Here is a 20,727-nt window from a genome sequence, read left to right as displayed (position 1 = left end):
GTGTCACTCACTCACTCACTCTTGGTGTGTGTCACTCACTCACTCTTGGTGTGCGTCACTCACTCACTCTTGGTGAGTCACTCACTCACTCTTGGTGTGCGTCACTCATTCACTCACTCACTCTTGGTGTGCGTCACTCACTCACTCTTGGTGTGCGTCACTCACTCACTCTTGGTGTGCGTCACTCACTCACTCACTCTTGGTGTGCGTCACTCACTCACTCTTGGTGTGCGTCACTCACTCACTCTTGGTGTGCGTCACTCACTCACTCTTGGTGTGCGTCACTCACTCACTCACTCTTGGTGTGCGTCACTCACTCACTCACTCTTGGTGTGTGTCACTCACTCACTCTTGGTGTGCGTCACTCACTCACTCACTCTTGGTGTGCGTCACTCACTCACTCTTGGTGTGCGTCACTCACTCACTCTTGGTGTGCGTCACTCACTCACTCTTGGTGTGCGTCACTCACTCACTCTTGGTGTGCGTCACTCACTCACTCTTGGTGTGCGTCACTCACTCACTCTTGGTGTGCGTCACTCACTCACTCTTGGTGTGCGTCACTCACTCACTCACTCTTGGTGTGACTCACTCTTGGTGTGCGTCACTCACTCACTCTTGGTGTGTGTCACTCACTCACTCTTGGTGTGCGTCACTCACTCACTCTTGGTGTGCGTCACTCACTCACTCACGGTGTGTGTCACTCACTCACTCACGGTGTGTGTCACTCACTCACTCACGGTGTGTGTCACTCACTCACTCTTGGTGTGCGTCACTCACTCACTCTTGGTGTGCGTCACTCACTCACTCTTGGTGTGCGTCACTCACTCACTCACTCTTGGTGTGACTCACTCTTGGTGTGCGTCACTCACTCACTCTTGGTGTGCGTCACTCACTCACTCACTCTTGGTGTGCGTCACTCACTCACTCACTCTTGGTGTGCGTCACTCACTCACTCACTCTTGGTGTGCGTCACTCACTCACTCACTCTTGGTGTGCGTCACTCACTCACTCACTCTTGGTGTGCGTCACTCACTCACTCACTCTTGGTGTGCGTCACTCACTCACTCACTCTTGGTGTGCGTCACTCACTCACTCACTCTTGGTGTGCGTCACTCACTCACTCACTCTTGGTGTGCGTCACTCACTCACTCACTCTTGGTGTGTGTCACTCACTCACTCTTGGTGTGTGTCACTCACTCACTCTTGGTGTGTGTCACTCACTCACTCTTGGTGTGCGTCACTCACTCACTCACTCTTGGTGTGCGTCAGTCACTCACTCACTCTTGGTGTACGTCAGTCACTCACTCACTCAGCAGTTATGCCCACCTTTCAACCTCAATGGATAACGTGGTTGAAATGTGAGGGGCTGAAGCTCATTGGCTAGAACTCTAATCGCTATGGGGCTGGCCCATGTGATGGGAAATAAGAGAAAATGTCGCTGCAGAGCTTCAAGAAAAGAGTCGCTTTCAAACTAGGGATTTCAAGGCTAATTGAGGTTAGACAGTAATTCTGATTATAGATTATGCATAAACTACACATTGACACAACCAGCCCAATAATAAGAAATACTTTCTTAGTCGCCAAAGTACAGGAGCATATCTTTAATCTTAAACACACTACTGGTTTAAAATGCATGCCCCCCCCATCCAAAGTGTCTCATTTTCTTCCCATCCACCCAATGACATCATCCAGCATCTCTACATGCTGTTAAAGATCATCATGTCTATCCCTGACAGGAACAGTGCCTTAGGAATACGCTAGGAACATGTGGTAGACTTGTCTTTGTTTTCTCCGTTTGTTGTTGTTGTTGCCTGGGACATTGTTGCTAATGCTACGCCATGCAGAGTGTTTAGAGTTCAGCAGAGACAGAGAGAAGAGGAGGTCCTTTAGCGAAGGAGACAGGACTTCAGTGATGCTGATGATACTGGGGGCTTAATAATCATATTATTCAGAATAAGAAGAACCAGAACCCCGTGTCAGAGGCCAGCTCTGCCCAGGTCTAGCTGATGGCCAGGCCGTCTGTCTGGGGGGCAGTCTCTTGTGGGGAGGTGGGCGTTGGAGTGGCAGCCTCCTCGGGGGTGGGAGCGTCGTCTGTGCTGGTGGAGGTGTGGACCTGAGTGGGGAGGACGCGGCAGAATGCTGATGTCATTGAGCTGGGGCCGGCCTCGGGGTCGTCGTCGGGGTGAGAGGTCACAGAGAGGTGCAGGGCGCCGGGGGTCAGTCTGACAGGGCAGAAGGCGGAGCCGGTGGAGATGAAGTTGACCTTGTTCTTGTCGGGGCAGGAAAAGAGAGGGACTGACGCTGACTGCCTGGAGCTGGACAGACAAAAGGGAAAGTAAGAGACAGCGTGTTAACTCCATTCATGACATGTATATATAACTGACCTTCAGTATCTCCGACTTTGGTGTGATAAAAGAGATCCTAAATGATCCCTGGTCTCTTGCTGTGCTTACCTCATTTCCTCAAACACCTTGATCTTCTCACAGCCCTCTGGAGGTTCTCTCTTGAACATATAGCTGTTGTTGGGTTTAGGAGACGAGGCAAATTTTGGCAGCGGAGAGCTACTGCCACTGTCTGTAGACAGAGAGACAGAGACAATGGTCAGAAAAGGACAGAAAAGAAGATTACTCTACAGTCCCCGGACAAGACACACAGTCCACGTTGGGAGTTCAGAGCCTTGCTCAAAGGCACAATGGTAGGATGTCCAATGGAGGCCTTGCCCCAGGTCTGAGAGAGCATCCTGACAGTCCTACCTTTATCCCTGTCGTAGAGCAGATCGTCGGTGGAGTAAGGGCTGCCCCCGTGTGAGCAGGACCCCGGGGGGCAGGCAGGAGAGGGACAGGGGGACAGGCTGGAACTACTGCTGGAGCGGCCGGGGGCAGAGGGGGTCTGTGTGTCCACGCTACGGGTACTGCTGCTGCGCTGCTGGGGGGGGAAGGGGGCTCGCCGCCCGTCTGGTACCTCCAACACCTGGGGGAGGGCGAGGAGTGAAGGAAAAAGAGATGTCTCGTCATTGAGTACTGCAAGTAACAGGATTTCCAGTGACACAGCAGGCGCATGAGTGGTTGTGTGCATGTCTTCTCAGCTCCCTCCAGACACAAGAGTTTCAAGTTCCAAGTTGTAATGTCACGTGCACAAGTACAGTGAAATGCCTTTCTTGCAAACTCTAAATGTAGAGAAAATGGTACGGCACAGTTTCAAGAAAACAGTCACTTTCAAAGTAGGGATTTTGTGGCTAATTGAGTAAAGATAGTAATTCTGATTATAGATGATATATGGACTACACATTGACACATGCAGCCCATGACTGATGTCATGCTTGACTGCAAGTGGCCACCGCTAGTATTGTGAGAGAGTGCATATTGTAAATATGTGATTGGATGCATCTACCAGTCCGTCCCCCCACCTTAAGCTCCTCTTTCTCTCCGTTGTCGTCTCTGATGAAGACCTTCTCCAGCTCGTGGTTGATTCCTTCCATGCTGCTGGGCACTCTGGTGATGGAGGACTTGGGCACCGTCATATTGGACATCGGGGACGACTTAGACATGCAGGACCACTGCAAGAACCAGGGACACAATCGCAGACATTCAAAAACAAAACCTCAATATTACACATATAAGCAGGGCAGAGTCTTGGTGATTAAGCTTCCCTGGCGTGTTAGGTTTGCACTTTTGGGTCGATTGCGTTGATTCCATTCCGTTCAGCAAGCTAAATCACGCATACCCCTAAAGCATGACACAAATAAATAAATAAATATAAACTCAGGTCTGGATGGCAGTATTGTGCCTTACGTGTGCTTGGTTGGACGTGGTGTTGATGGTGGTGTTGATAGGTCCCTGTAAAGGAGATGAGCTGTCTTTGTGACACAGAGACAGATGACCTCCCTGCTGCTGCTTACTACCGCCACGCAGCTGCTGCCGGAGCTTGGCTATCTGCTGAGGAGAACAGAGGAGGAGGAAAGGAAGTGGAAAGAGGGAGAGGAAAAGAGGGGGAAAGTAAGATGGAGACAAAGGAAAGAGAAAATAAACACGGGGAAAGAGAGAAAGGAACAGTAACATGTTAACAGGTGAACCTCTGTCTCATGTAATGTAGCCGATTTAACGTTTTGACATAACCCCATATATCCACCAGGGGTCACCATAGCTCAGGGCAGGCAGCTCCAGTACTGAATGCATCAGATTACATGTACAGCTGGAGCTGTGCAGTCCCTAGGTACATCTAAAAGGAGACAGTCACATTCCTTTCAGACTATCTGGCAGGCTAGTCATCGATCTAATCGCTAGAGGAAGAATCGTAAAAAAACACATAAAAAGGCCATTTATAATATAGATAATGTCTTTCATTTGCATGGTGCTGTTCAAACCTTTGAAAGACCCACAGACTGTGCTATGCATCTAACAGAAAAGATGACTGTGTATTGGCTCTGACCAATAAGGACTAAAGGGCTAGAATTCCAGTCCTGTGTGGCTCTAGGTATATCTTTGACCCACATCGATATGTCTTCATAATTCTGCATTCATATTAGCCCACAGAGGGAAGTTTCAATTGCTAAAAGAGTATTTTGAACTCTCAGACAAGTGGGGGCCTTTTGTGTGTCAGTTAATTGCAAATCAGATGAATAGTTGCTTATGTATCGTAACCCCAGGTGTAAAATTGTAAATAATGGCTACGTCTCAGAAAGTATTAAAAACTGTCATGAGGAGTAAACAAGGTTGTCTACTACTACTATATCTATTTGTTCACTATTAAAATCAGATCCAACAATAATATCAAGGGGCTAGAAATCCAGGGCCTAAAAACAAATGTGACATTGTACGCTGATGACGTTTTCTTTTAAATCCACAATATTGATCCCTGCACAGCCTCAGAGGATCTAGATCAGTTCTCAAACCACTTTGGATTACAAACCGAACTATGAGAAGCATACCATATTACATATTGGATTACTAAATAATTAAGATTTTACATTACAATGTAGTTTACAAATAAAATGGTCTGACGGGTAAGTGGACATACTCGGTATTCATATCACAAAATATATAAATTCTCAATACAATACATTTTTATAGAAAGTTAGCAAAAATAGGTAAGATCTTGCTACCATGGAAAGGTAAAAACTTGTCCATTTGTGGAAAAATCACCCTGATTAATTCTTTAGGCACATCCAAGTTTACCTATTTACTGATGGCCTGCCTACACCGGACAACTTGTTTTTAAACATTTTTATTAGCAAAACAATGTTCCATTTTATTTGGAACGACAAGTCAGACAAAATTAAAAACAGGCATATTTATATCATTAATATGAATTCAGAGGGCTACAGTTATTGAATATTAAAGAATTGAACATCTCACTAACGGCTTCAGTCATACAAAAGTTATACCTAAATCCAAACGGGTTCTCCAGCAGATTAGTAAGAATGGCTCACCCTCATTTTCCATTTATTCAAAACGCTACCTCTCTACCTCTTTTGGTTATTTGAAAATGTAATCTCTAAAATATCACTATTTTTAAAACAAGCCATAGAAAGCTGGTTGTAATTTAAGTTTAATCCACTAGAAAAGACAGAACAAGTATTACTACAAATATTAAAAAGGTTAAAACACAAATATACTAATTGATTAAAAAAAAACATTTTTGGAGAACAAAACAAGATAGTCTTTGTTAATTATATCATACATAGGACTGGGTGAGTTGTGACCAATGCATCTACCAACAATATATGGAATGTCTGCTCTATCCACAATTATAACCAGCTGATTGCAGCATTACTGCAAAAATAAAGGCTAGTGGAAGTTGTCTGTCGGCCCTGCATTAAAGACCAACTTTGAAAAAATATATATAAATAGGAACGTATACCAGTTCCATTTAAGGACCAAAAGGTTGACAGCTGTGCCGTACAGGTTGCAAAATAGTTGTGAAGAGATTTTTGATGTGCAGATTCCATGGCACAGGGTTTATGAACTGACACACAAAACAACGCTGGATTCAAAACTGAGTTTTTCCATTTTAATTATACAAAATTCTTGCAACCAATAGAATGTTATGTATATGGGGGATACACCCATCCCAACTCTGCAGATTTGGCTGCGAAGAAACAAGCATTATTTCACTTGTTTTGGTTCTGCCCATATGTAGCCTGTTTCAGGTCGCAGGTTAAGGAATGGCTGAACAATCACACTGCTGGGTGCTTTTAGTAAAGGTGTTCATCTATTATTTAGAATCTGTGGAAACTATGAGAATAGAAAGTCTCAGAACTTTAGTTAAAACATCATAAAAGTATCACAGTTGAAAAATATTTGGCAAGTAGAAGAAGTCAAGACGGGATGTTTTTAGAGATCGATGGGAGGGGTTGAGGGTAGCTGAAGGGTGAGATATATATCTATATTTTTTAAGAGATAACTAATGTAAAATGTACTGTGTCCGTAAAATGTATATAGTATGAATAAGCTGGAAGTAGAAGCCTAAGTATTGTTGTCCATTAGTTTACTCCAATTAGGTGAGGGTTAGCAGAAAGTAATGAAAGAAAATATATTTTGATAGCTTGGTAGATATAAATTGCTTGCCACATGGTAGCTATTTTATGTATTAGCATCTCACGACCAGACAGGACAAGCCCAGACATGTTATTTTCCCTGTGCCTTTACACAGAAGTCATTGTTGGCTCAGTCATTGCAGTAATTTTACTATAGCAACAGGTCCCCTCTTACACCAGGAACACATGCTATTTTCACAATGCATTTACACAAACCGTCGTTCAACTTGTCCTGTTCCACCAAGTCATTGTACTATAGCAACACAACACAAACACCCAGCCTAACAGGTCCTTATCAAAGGAGGCTCTGTCTGAATGGGAAGGCTGATATGTGATCCACTTTCTTTAGCCATAGTGGGCCTGGTGCACTCAATAGTTAGTCAGCTTCCCAGATAACTCAAGAATCAGTAGGCGATAATAGGCACATCACAAATTTCTCTTTTGATGCTGGGCCCAAAATAAAGATAGTATATGTAGGCTTTTCTTTCATTACTATAAACAGTGTTGCTCGACTGCTTTATTCCAGCACCAACATCGCTCCTGAATACACCAACTCAAACACACATACTGACAACTCACTCAAGCTCTTATGTGCGACTTGTTTCAGGAAACTAGCCATATGTCGTGTCACTACTTCACAGGAGAGCCATTTTAATGTATTATTTATCAAAATGCATTTTTGGGAGAAATGCCTTATGGAACATGTGAACTTTCATGTGCCTTAAAACGTGTATGTCATCTGTAAATGCAATAAAAATAGTTAATTTACGAGCCTAGTTGGTTTAGCCACGGAAAAAGACAGGAAACAACCCACTAAACCGTGATTGGCTGAGATAATGGATGGACTGGACATGCCTAGAGATGAGGTGGAATAGGTCTGTCATGTAGCATGCTTCTGTCCATAACATGAGCTGGTCAGTATGTCTAGGTAATCCTTTCTAACACTGCTTTTTAAAAGATATCACAAAGAACTGCAAAAGTGTTGCTCTCCACTTTCTGGAGGACCGAGTTTTGAAATCACGGTGGATGCACGGTGGAAGCAGAGTGTGATAGCTAAGGAGATGGAGAAAATTCTGCCGTTTGATTGCAAATACGCAGAGGGAGTTGAAAAGAGAAAACAGAAGGCTGTTGTATAAACACCTGTCACCGAATTACATCTTCAAACTAAGGGCAACCATGGCATCCGTGACAGAGAGGGAGAGGTGTTCATCCATGTATACGAGTAAGAGTCTAGCTAGCTACATTTTCAGATATCATACATTTCAAATTAAACGTGTAAATTAAAGCGCACTGTTTGCTAGCTAGCTAACGTTAGCTGGCTGGCTTGATCACTAACGTTACGTGTATGACCTGTGTAGTAATATTATTCGTATCTCAGAGCCATTTGCATTGCTAGTTATAGCCTAATGTTAGCTAGCTAGCTAACATTGAACCTAGTTGGTAGCTATTTGCAGATTCGTGAAGGGTAGTAACGTTAGGAGTTGGGCTTATGGTGCATTGTTTAGCTAGCTAGCTGTCTAAAAAGACTCTACTACGCAAGTAACCATTTCACTGTACCGTTTACACCTTCTGTATCCTGTGCATGTGACAAATACACTTAGATTTTATTTGATAAAGTGTGTGTTTACCAGAGACGGTAATGTGAAGAACTGCAGCAAAGTCAACTTAGGATATAAAGTTAGGCCAACGAGACAGTGTCCAAGTCCTGAAATCCTCTGGTAGAATGCCCTGCTTTTATTTCTTCACACTCACTACCGTAAGCTTTTTTCTATAATTAGCTTGCCATTAACTTGTAAATAATGATCTTGTTGTGGGTTTATTTTGCTGTAATAATTAACACAAATTAGCTAAAGTGAAGATGTTGTCAGCTAAATGATAAAGTCATTATTTGAACTGGCTAGTCAGCCAACGTTAGCTAGCTAGCCAACAAGCTAGAAACAAACCAAAACACTGTTTAGCAAGTTGCTTCTGGTTGCCTGGTTTGCAAGATTAACATATACTAAATTCATTTTTAAACAGGTGGGTTTATTGGCATTAAAATACACCAGTTATGATATTTTGGACCACTAGGCTGCTGATGTCATGCAGCCTGTAGTTTTTGTGTTTATACTTTTTCTTAACGACAACAAAAAGTTTGATGTCGGACGACAATAGAATGTTAATGTGTCACTGCGACAACTGTCTACAGATAGACACAGTATAAACCAGCCTTTAGTCTTGAAATCTTTGGTTGTTTAGTACACTACAGTACTCGCTCTGTATGGCCTCACATGTGAATCCTTAAAGAGATCTCTCTAAGATAGGTGTACCAAAACATTCAAGGACCATTTTCTCAAAAGTGAGCAACAAGTTTATCAACTTTAAAAGCAGAATTACTTTCCCATTGTTCCTCAACTGCAGTGTATGATATGCCATTTTCTAGCTCTGAGTCTCTACTTTTATACAATGTAAAAAAACACATTTTCATTTTCCTACATAAGACCGAATCGAGCAAGTCAGTCACATGGTTATTCTTTAAAAGTGCTTTCCTCACCATCTTAAATAAGCATGCCACATTATTTTTTTTTAGAACTAAGCACAGATATAGCCCTTGGTTCACTCCAGACCCGACTGCCCTTGACCAGCACAAAAACATCCTGTGGCGTACTGCATTAGCATCAAATAGCCCCCGCGATATGCAACTTTTCAGGGAAGTTAGGAACCAATATACACAGGCAGTTAAGAAAGCAAAGGCTAGCTTTTTCAAACACAAATTTGCATCCTGTAGCAAAATCCAAAAAGTTCTGGGACACTGTAAAGTCCATGGAGAATAAGAGCACCTCCTCCCAGCTGCCCACTGCACTGATGCTAGGAAACTCTGTCACCACCGATAAATCTACGATAATCGAGAATTTCAATAAGCATTTTTCTACGGCTGCCCATGCTTTCCACCTGGCTACCCCTACCCCAGTCAACAGCACTGCACCCCCCACAGCAACTTGCCCAAGCCTCCCCCATTTCTCCTTCACCCAAATCCAGATAGCTGATGTTCTGAAAGAGCTGCAAAATCTGGACCCCTACAAATCAGCTGAGCTAGACAATCTGGACCCTCTCTATCTAAAATTATCCGCCGCAATTGTTGGAACCAGCTGATTACTAGCCCGTTCAACCTCTCTATCGTATCGTCTAAGATCCCTAAAGATCGGAATGCTGCCGAGGTCATCCCCCTCTTCAAAGGGGGAGACGCTCTAGACCCAAACTGTTACAGACCTATATCTATCTGCCTTTCTAAAGTCTTCGAAAGCCAAGTTAACAAACAGATCACCGACCATTTCGAATCCCACCGCACCTTCTCCGCTATGCATCTGGTTTCTGAGCTGGTCATGAGTGCACCTCAGCCACGCTCAAGGTCCTAAACGATATCATAACCGCCACCGATAAAAGACAGTACTGTGTAGCCGTCTTCATCAACCTGGCCAAAGCTTTTGACTCTGTCAATCACCACATTCTTATCGGCAGACTCAACAGCCTTGGTTTCTCAAATGACTGCCTCGCCTGGTTCACCAACTACTTCTCAGATAGAGTTCAGTGTGTCAAATCGGAGGGCCTGTTGTCCGGACCTCTGGCAGTCTCTATGGGGGTGCCAAAGGGTTCAATTCTCGGGTCGACTCTTTTCTCTGTATACATCAATGATGTCGCTCTTGCTGCTGGTGATTCTCTGATCCACCTCTACGCAGACGACACCATTCTGTATACTTCTGGCCCTTCTTTGGACACTGTGTTAACAAACCTCTAGACGAACTTCAATGCCATACAACACTCCTTGGCCTCTGCCTGCTCTTAAATGCAAGTAAAACTAAATGCATGCTCTTCAACCGATTGCTGCCTGCACCCGCCCACCCGTCTAGCATCACTACTCTGGACGGTTCTGACTTAGAATATGTGGACAACTACAAATACCTAGGTGTCTGGTTAGACTGTAAACTCTCCTTCCAGACTCACATTAAGCATCTCCAATACAAAATTAAATCTAGAACCGGCTTCCTATTTCGCAACAAAGCATCCTTCACTCATGCTGCCAAACATACCCTCGTAAAACTGACTGTCCTACCGATCCTTGACTTCGGCGTTGTCATTTACAAAATAGCCTCCAACACTACTCAGCAAATTGGATGTAGTCTATCACAGTGCCATCCGTTGTCACCAAAGCCCCATATTCTACCCACCACTGCGACCTGTATGCTCTCGTTGGCTGGCCCTCACTTCATATTCGTCGCCAAACCCACTGGTTCCAGGTCATCTATAAGCCTTTGCTAGATAAAGCTCCGCATTATCTCAGCTCACTGGTCACCATAGCAGCACCCATCCGTAGCATGCGCTCCAGCAGGTATATTTCACTGATCACCCCCAAAGCCTTTCCTTCCAGTTCTCTGCTACCAATGACTGGAACGAATTGCAAAAATCACTGAAGCTGGAGACATATCTCCCCCACTAACTTCAAGCATCAGCTGTCAGAGCAGCTTACTGATCATTGCACCTGTACATAGCCCATCTGTAACTAGCCCACCCAACTACCTCATCCCCATATTATTATTTATTTGCTCCTTTGCACCCTAGTATCTCTACCTGCACATTCATCTTCTGCACATCTATCACTCCAGTGTTAAATTGCTAAATTGTAATTTTATCGCCACTATGGCCCATTTATTGCCTTACCTCCCTAATCTTACTACATTTGCACACACTGTATATAGACTTTCTATTGTGTTATTGACTGTATGTTTGTTTATCCCATGTGTAACTCTGTTCTTTGTGTCGCACTGCTTTGCTTTATCTTGGCCCGTTTGCAGTTGTAAATGATAACTTGTTCTCAACTGGCCTACCTGGTTAAATAAAAGGTGAAATAAAACAAATTAACTCCTCCTCTCACTGTACTTTCCCAGCGATTCACTTAAAAATACATTCTGCTAGTACACAGAAGCTAACTGAAAACATTACGGTGTGTGTGTGTGTGTGTGTGTGTGTGTGTGTGTGTGTGTGTGTGTGTGTGTGTGTGTGTGTGTGTGTTAAGACATTCAGCTAGGCTGGGCAGCACTTAACACAGGGTTGAAAGTAGAGCAAGTACATCCTATATAATGCTGAGGAAATAAGAACACAAGAGTTAAGTGAGGAAGTGTTGGTAAATAATGAGGTCTATAAGATTAGGATTACGGTTGCTTAACAACCCTGGGATCTCTTGAGGTTATATAGGCCTACGAACAATCATGGTGTAACTGAAGGGGACCTCAACCCCTCTGCACGACAGCTCCAAGCTCCATTACCGTTACTAAGGAACATGCCTGAGCACCACTATTTTAACTGTTCTCCCTGCTGCTAAACTAGGGAGGGAGAGGGAGAGCGCGAGAGAGCCCGCTATAGGTAGACCTGGCTCTCAAGAGAGAAACGGCTGTGCACACTGCCCACAAAATGAGTTGGAAACTAAGCTGCACTTCCTAACCTCTTGCCAAATGTATGACCATACTAGAGACACATTTTTCCCTCAAATTACACAGACAAAGAATTAAAAAACAAATGCAATTTTGATAAACTCCCATATCTACTGGGTGAAATACCAGTGTGCCATCACAGCAGCAAGATTTGTGACCTGCTGCCACAAGAAAAGGGCAACCAGTGAAGAACAAACACCATTGTAAATACAACCCATATAAATGTTTATTTATTTTCCCTTTTGTACTTTAACTATTTGCACATCACTATAACACTGTACATAGCCATATGACATTTGAAATGTCTCTTCCTTTGAAACTTTTGTAAGTGTAATGTTTACTGTTCAATTTGTATTCCACTTTTGTTTATCTATTTCACTTGCTTTGGCAATGTAAACATATGTGTTTACTATGCCAATAAAGCCCTTTGAATTGTAGAGAGAGAGAGGCAGAAACAGAGAGAGGCAGAGAGGCAGAAAGAGAAAGAATGAGAGAAAGGGGCTGAAAGAGAGAGAGGAATCTGAGGTCTGCCTGGCTATCTTTTCTGTCAATAAATTGCCTGTTGGGTTATGGCTGGGCTGGCAGTTGGTTGCTGTGAGGGGAAGTTTCTGGTTAGTTGTGAGGGAGATAGATAGTGTTATCTGCCTCCTCCCTGCCTGTGGCCGTATAGTACCAGGGTGGAGCGGAGAGGGGATGATAAGACAACGACCGCACTGCGTCTCTGACACCCAGCATTAGAACAGAGAAGCCCTGTGCATGCGGACGTCATACAGGAAGTTATATATAGAAGGTGGCGAGCGGGAGGGGGCATGTCACGGCAGATGGTAGGCAGTTCCCCATTGACATTCTAGTCGTCATGTCAACTTCAAGTCATCTCAACCTGGCAGAATCTACGTCCGGGTTAAAGGAGTGATACTGACGCGCAGTGTGCTAGGATAACAGATTTCATCAGTTTCACATGGAGGCCTACTGTACAGTATGTTGTCATTGTTGATCTGATAACACCTCGGTCCAATCGTCATTAGGAAAGTGCTGCAAGTTGTGTTTTCTTACGAAAGGTTAGGGTTTCTAATGACATGTTTTAGTATGGTGTGTGTGTGTGTGTGTGTCGTGCATGCATGCATACACACACGTGAGTGAGTGTGTACCTCTTTGAGCTGGTCGGCACTGCCCCAAGAAGCAGAGCGCTGGTGTGTGCTCCTCCTCTCTCCTGCTTCTTCACTCCAACATCCAGGTGTCTGAAAACAACAAGGAAACAACCAATAATATCATTATCTAATTACCAACCTCATATTCTCATCAGCTATGTCAATCATCGTGATCCTCATGGTAGGGAATAAAAGTCTGCAGCCTGGGAGAGGGGCCTTTGACCCCAGCCTAAGCAGTGCACTACTTTGCCATTTCAGATTTGCCGTTGCGACACAAAACCTCAGACAGTTATGTGAACTTGGTCTCTCTACCATGCAGTAGTGGCAGGTTTGACATGGATGCGTTGCTGTGCATACATCATGTATAACGAGATCTAAAATGGAGCTTCAACTAGCCGTGAGCACTCTGTTGTGTGTCAGAGCACAACAGAAAAAGGAGAGCCCTCTAAATACTGCAGGCTCAGCTAAAGCTACTGTGATGAATAAGTGATGTCAACTGGAGAGAGAGAGATAAAGTAGACCTCGCTTCGTCCCTTGGTTACCCCTGGTCTGCTACTGGAGCTGAGAGAGAAGGAGGAGAAAGACAGAAGGAGGAAGACAAGCGTAAAAGGAAATGAGAATAAAGTAAATCAAATTTCCTGGTCGCGTACAAATATGTTATCGCGGGTGCAGAGAAATGCTTATGTTTTTAGCTCTAACAGAGCAGTAACACCTAACACTAGACACAAATCCCCCAAATAAAAAGAAAGAAATAAGAAATATCAGAACGAGCACTGTCAGAGTCTGGAATACACAGTTGAAGTCAGAAGTTTACAAACACTTAGGTTAGAGTCAATAAAACTTGTTTTTCAACCACTCCACAAATTTCTTGTTAACAAACTATAGTTTTGGCAAGTCGGTTAGGACATCTACTTTGTGCATGACAGAAGTAATTTTTATAATATTTTTGAATATGGGTCTTCCAAATGGACAATGACCCCAAGCATACTTCCAAAGTTGTGGCAAAATGGCTTACGGAAAACAAAGTCAAGGTATTGGAGTGGCCATCACAAAGCCCTGACCTCAATCCTAAAGAAAATGTGTGGGCAGAACTGAAAAAGCGTGTGCGAGCAAGGAGGCCTACAAACTGACTCAGTTACACCAGCTCTGTCAGGAGGAATGGGCCAAAAATCACCCAACTTATTGTGGGAAGCTTGTGGAAGGCTACCCAAAACGTTTGACCCAAGTTGAACAATTTAAATGCAATGCTACCAAATACTAATTGAGTGTATATAAACTTCTGACCCACTGGGAATGTGATGAAATAAATAAAAGCTGAAATAAATTATTCTCTCTTCTATTATTCTGATATTTCACATTCTTAAAATAAAGTGGTGATCCTAACTGACCTAAAACAGGGAATTTAGACTAGGATTAAATGTCAGGAATTGTGAAAAACTGAGTTTAAATGTATTTGGCTAAGGTATATGTAAACTTCCGACTTCAACTGTATGTATATATATATTAGTGATGCATCGATTGATAGATATCTATCTATACACACACACAGTAGTGTGTGCAAAGCTGTCATCAAGGCAAAGAGTGGCTACTTTGAAAAATATAAAATATATTTTGATTTGTTTAACACTTTTTTGGTTACTACATGATTCCATGTGTTATTTCATAATTTTGATGTCTTCATTCTACAATGTAGAAAATAGTTTTTTTTTTTTTAAATAAAAAAAACCTTGAATGAGTAGGTGTGTCCAAACTTTTGACTGGTACTGTATATATATTTATTTTTTTGTTGTTGCTCAGAAAACTTGGGAGGGCCAAATAAAACCACCCACGGGCCAACAGTTGGGGAACCCTGGTCTAGAGTGTCGAGGATAGGTGGAGGTGATATGATCCTTAACCATCTCTCAAAGCGCCTCATGATAACAGAAGTGGGTTCCACGGGGCGATAGTCATTTATTTATATGGCTTTCTTGGGTACAGGAACAATGGTGGACATATTGAAGCAAGTGTGGACAACAACCTGGGATATGGAGAGATAGAATATGTCTGTAAACCCTCCAGCCAGCTGGGATGCACATGCTCTGAGGACGCAGCCTGGGATGCTGTCTGAGCGGCATCCGCTTAAAATGTCTTACATTGCCACAGAGAGTGAGAGCTCACAGTCCTCATGAGCGGCGGTGGCCCGCGTTGGCCGCTCTGTGTTTTTCTCGAAGCAGGCAAAGGTGTTTAGCTTGTCCGGGAGAAGGACGGTGTCCACAATGTGGCTGGCTTTCCCTTCATAATCTGTGATTGTCTGGAGTCCCTGACACATTTTTTAGGCAAGTCAGTGCAGAACAAAATTCCCATTTACAATGACGGCCTATCTTATTTACAATGACGGCCTACCCCGACCAAACCCGGACGACGCTGGGCCAATTGGGAGTCCCATAGGGCAGCGCACAATCACGGCCGGATGTGATGCAGCCTGGATTTGAACCTGGGATTGTAATGACGCCTCTTGCACTGAGATGCAGTGATGTAGACCGCTGCGCCACCCGTGTCCATTTTCCCAGTCACCTTGTCGTGGTTAAATTCGGTGGTTCACGCTTTCAGTTTTGCGCAAATCCACAGTTTTTGGTAAGTTCTAATTGTCAGTGGAAACAACATCCTTTATGCACATCCTAATTGTCACAGTGGAAACAACATCCTTTATGCACATCCTAATTGTCACAGTGTAAACAACATCCTTTATGCACATCCTAATTGTCACAGTGTAAACAACATCCTTTATGCACATCCTAATTGTCACAGTGTAAACAACATCCTTTATGCACATCCTAATTGTCACAGTGTAAACAACATCCTTTATGCACACCGAGTCAATGTATATGTTGATACTATTCTCAGAGACAACTCAGACCATTTCCTAGTCCGCGTGATCAAAACAATCTTGAAGTATAGATTCTGATTGGTCCTGATTAAGTTTCTGCCTATAGGAGGGGAGGAGCAAAATTGAGGTGTGATCTGATTTGCCAAAGGGAGGGAACCGTCCCAGAAGGGGGAGTAGCAATGGTCAAGAGTGCTCGATACGCGGGTAGCACAGGAGATATGTTAATACACTATATATACACACACAAAAGTAGGTGGACACCCCTTCAAATTAGTGGATTCGGCTATTTCAGCCACACCCCTTGCTGACAGGTGTATAAAATCGAGCAAAGAGCCATGCAATCTCAATAGCAAATATTGGCAGAAGAATGGCCTTACTGATTAGCTCAGTGACTTTTAACGTGGTACCGTCATAGAATGCCACTTTTCCAGTTTGTCAAATTTCGGCCCTGCTAGAGCTGCCCGGTCAACTCTAAGTGCTGTTATTGTGAAGTGGAAACGTCTAGGAGCAACAACGGCTTAGCCGCGAAGTGGTAGGCCACACAAGCTCACAGAAAGGGACCGCAGAGTGCTGAAATGCGTAAAAATCGTCTGTCCTCGGCTGCAACACTCACTACCGAGTTTCAAACTGCCTCTGGAAGCAACGTCAGCACAAGAACTGTTTGTCAGGAGCTTCATGAAATGGATTTCCATGGCCGAGCAGCCGCACACAAGTCTAAGATCACCATGCGCAATGCCAAGCGTCAGCTGGAGTGGTGTCAAGCTTGCCGCCATTGGACACTGGAGCAGTGGAAACGCTTTATCTGGAGTGATGAATCACGCTTAACCATCTGGACGAATCTGGGTTTTGCAGATGCCAGGCCTAATCACCCAACATCTGTGCCCGACCTCACTAATGCTCGTGGCTGAATGGAAGCAAGTCCCCGCAGCAATGTTCCAACATCTAGTGGAATGTCTTCCCAGAAGGGGGGGACCAACTCCATATTAATGCTAATGATTTTGGAATGAGATGTATGTAAAACAGAGTATGTTACAGTCCCTGATGTCTCTCTGGAATGAGATCCTCACCCTGAGCTTGTCTATTGTCCAGGGACTGAACGTTAGAGAGTAATATACTTGGAAGCGGTGGATGGTATGCACGCCTCCTGCGTCTGAATAGGAGCCCACTCCTCTTCTGGAGCAGCCCCCGGGATGAATGGAACTGCCTCGGGGAGTTCAAACAAAGGATCCAATTCAGGGAAGTCGAATTTGTGATGAGTGACCACGGATGTAATATCCAAACGTTATTTTCGGATGCATGTAATAATGCAAGAAATGTTCTGAGCAAATAATGTAAGAAATAAGAGGAGCTAGAAACAGGGTGACCATGTCAGGCAGCGCCATCTTGTACATTGCCGGGCTCTTTCAACACATGGCAGGCATCAAACAGGAATTAAATAGAGTGTGTGGTGTGATAAAGAATAGGCTAACTCTGTGTGTCTGCTTGAGAGAGGGCAAAGAGAGATAATAAAAGAGAGAGAAAGGGAATAAAGAGAGAAAGAAAATAAAATCCCAAGTTCAAGAACATTGGGAAACAACGGCTCTCCAAAATGTTTTTTTTGTGTAGAATACGTAACCTCATTTCACCTTTTTATTTTCTGCAGTTATGCCTTCATCACAGCATCCGTGAATATATACTGTAAGAGCCAATGGAAGTGCTAGGCCAATGATGTAGCCGGAAGCGGTAGTAAATATTGTAAAATGGTGAGTTCTTCTATTAATCTGTGGAGACTTCACATTGTTGTCTTCTGTAACCAGTTCAACACCATCACCAAGCCAGGCAGGAAACAGAGAGAGACAGCTTTGAACATAGCCTTTTTCATCTCCTCTTTAAAGAGAAGAGTACACACACACCATATCCTCTCCTCTTACAGTGGACCATGTGTGACCGCATACCGTTCCCTGCCCTGCATGTGTTCGGTCAATGAACAAACACTCCAAAGGAAATTCCAGCTTTTCCGTTGGTTAGGGTTCGGACCGTTTGGCATATGAAAAGTGTCCTTATGGCACAAGCCATAAACCTTTTTCCGATGCGTAGGACGAGAGCAGCTCCGTACTGCACATGTGGATATGCCCGATGTTTCTATACATGTGGACCAAGGAGAAGTGGAATGGACGGGTTGATTCATATAGTAAACCGGCTGCCAGGTTGACTCCACAGTAATATAGTTTTTGAGATGATCTAGCAATTTGGCTATGGGCTGGGCTGAGGAGGTTATTAGGCCCTGGTTGCCGAGCAGTGCAGTCAAACAGAATGTAGGAGGTCATCAGGGGCTGACACTGTCATGGTTCATGTGGGGTCGAATGACATTATGAAGGGCAGCTCAGAACAGCTGAAGATGGATTTTAAAGAACTGATTGGTTCCCTACTTGACACCAACAAATGGCCCATAATATCTGGCCCTCTGCTCTCCCTAAATTGTGGCATTGAACGTTTCAGCAGACTTTTAGCCCTCCATAACTGACTACGAGTCTATTGCAGCTCTGTTGACAATTTTGATACCTTCTGGAAACAAAGCTCGTATTATAAAGGAGGATGGCCTCCACCCAAATCATTTGGGTTCCTGGATCATTTCACAGCATTATAAGGCTGTGTTGAGACAATGATTTATCAATGACCCAAGTCCAGCTTATTTAATCCCTAACATTGCGTCGCTGAGTTGTCATAATGCTTCAGCAAATGTACATTATCCCAGGGTGTTGGAACTGTTAGCACTGAGGTGGTGTGCCCTAGCAGGAAGTCCACTGTGGGCAGCTCACCCTGTACTAACATAAAATAACCAGAGCATGTCTACCTCCGTTTTTCTTGCTTTACTGGGAAGCTTAGCAATCAAGAATCCCAGAAAAGTGTAAAAAGAAAATCCCACGTTAACAAATGTAGCTAAAAAACAAGGTTCCTGAAATTACTATTTTTTCTAACAGATTATATTCATATTCTGACAATCTCTGAAACTCATTTAGATAATATTTTTGATACATGGTTATAAGATCTACAGAAAAGACAGAAATGCCAAAGGTGGAGGTGTGGCTGTTTATATTCAGAACCACATTCCTGTAAAGCTTAGAGAGGATCTCATGTTAAATACTGTTGAAGTAATATGGCTACAGGTTCATCTGCCTCACCCATTCTGGTGGGAAGCTGTTATAGATCACCAAGTGCTAACAGTCAGTATCTGGATATCATGTGAAATGCTTGATAATATATGTGATATCAATAGACAGGTATATTTTCCGGGGGATTTGACAGGCTCCTCACTCAAGAAAAATGTTCAAACTGTAGCTAGTGCCTGCAACCTGGTTCAGGTTATCAATCAACCTACCAAGGTAGTTACAAACAGCACAGGAATATATCTTTACTAATGCTGCAAAAACGTGTTTGAAAACAGTTACCATATCCTTCAGATGCAGTGTTCACAACATATTAGCAATATCTAGGAAAACCAAAGTTCCAAAGTCTGGGCCTAATATAGTGTATAAGATCTCATACAATACATTTTGTGCAATTCCCATGTTGTTGATGTAAAGAATATTTGTTGGTCCATAGTGTGTGATGAGGAGCAACCAGACGCTGCACTTGACACATTTATGAAATTGCTTATCTCAGTTACTAATAAGCATGCACCCATTAACTAAATTACTGTAAAAACTGTTAAATCCCTGTGAATTGATGAGGAATTGAAAAACTGTATGGTTGAGAGGGATGAAACAAAATAAATGGGAAATAGGTCTAGCTGTACAACCGATTGGCAAACGTACTGCAAATTGAGAAATCAAGTGATTAAACGCAATAAAAAGAAGAAGAAACTACACTATGAAACAAAGATAAATGACAAAGAATGATAGTAAAAAGCTTTGGAGTAACTTAAATGAAATTGTGGGCAAAAAGGCAAACTCTGCTCCATCATTCATTGAATCAGATGGCTCACTCATTACAAAACCCACTGATATAGCCAACTACATTAATTATTTTTTCATTGGCAAGATTAGCAAACGTAGGCATGACATGCCAGCAACAAACGCTGACACCACATCCAAGTATATCTGACTAAATTATGAAAGACAAGCATTGTTTTTTGAATTCTGTAAAGTAAGTGGGAAAGAGGTGACATTTTTTGTTGTTGTCTATCAACAATGACAAGCCACCGGGGTCTGACAAATTACTGAGGATAATTAGTGGATTATACTACCACTCCTATTTGCCATATCTTCAATCAGCCTGTTAACAACAATTTGTAAACTTTTGGGGGAAAAAATGGTTTGACCAGATACAATGCTATTTCACAATAAACAAATTGACAGACTTCCAGCATGCTTATAGGGAAGGACATTCAACAAGCACAGCACTTACACAAATGACTGTTATTGAGATATTGATGATAAAAAGATTGTGGGGGCTGTTTTGTTAGACTTCAGTGTGGCTTTTGACATTATCGATCATAGTCTGTTGCTGGAAAAAAGTATGTGTTATGGCTGTACACCCCCTGCTATACTATGGATAAAAAGTTACCTGTCTAACAGAACACAGAGGGTGTTATGGCTTTACACCCCCTGCTATATTGTGGATATAGAGTTACCTGTCTAACAGAACACAGAGGGTGTTATGGCTTTACACCCCCTGCTATATTGTGGATATAGAGTTACCTGTCTAACAGAACACAGAGGGTGTTATGGCTTT

At 43.2% G+C, this 20,727-nt stretch overlaps 1 protein-coding gene across 3 annotated transcripts in view; it reads right to left on the bottom strand.

The window, feature by feature from the left end:
- Window positions 1-1,589: 1,589 nt before the first annotated feature.
- The window catches only part of LOC120022751 (glucocorticoid-induced transcript 1 protein-like), a 46,669-nt gene continuing 27,531 nt past the window's right edge, over window positions 1,590-20,727 (bottom strand). For 2 of the 3 annotated variants that reach the window (XM_038966742.1, XM_038966744.1), the window contains exons 3-8: window positions 13,149-13,238; window positions 3,792-3,935; window positions 3,407-3,556; window positions 2,754-2,970; window positions 2,454-2,574; window positions 1,590-2,315 (exon numbers count right to left, since the gene is read on the bottom strand). In XM_038966742.1, the coding sequence (XP_038822670.1) occupies window positions 2,000-2,315; window positions 2,454-2,574; window positions 2,754-2,970; window positions 3,407-3,556; window positions 3,792-3,935; window positions 13,149-13,238 (1,038 nt within the window). In that variant the 3' untranslated portion in view covers window positions 1,590-1,999. The remainder of the gene's footprint in view (window positions 2,316-2,453; window positions 2,575-2,753; window positions 2,971-3,406; window positions 3,557-3,791; window positions 3,936-13,148; window positions 13,239-20,727) is intronic. The other variant, XM_038966743.1, reaches the window with a different exon arrangement.

This window comes from Salvelinus namaycush, chromosome 27, assembly GCF_016432855.1.
Source record: "Salvelinus namaycush isolate Seneca chromosome 27, SaNama_1.0, whole genome shotgun sequence".
Classification (NCBI taxonomy): Eukaryota; Metazoa; Chordata; class Actinopteri; order Salmoniformes; family Salmonidae; genus Salvelinus; species Salvelinus namaycush.
Note: the sequence above shows the minus strand (reverse complement) of the source record. Positions and strands in the feature narration are given on the sequence as shown.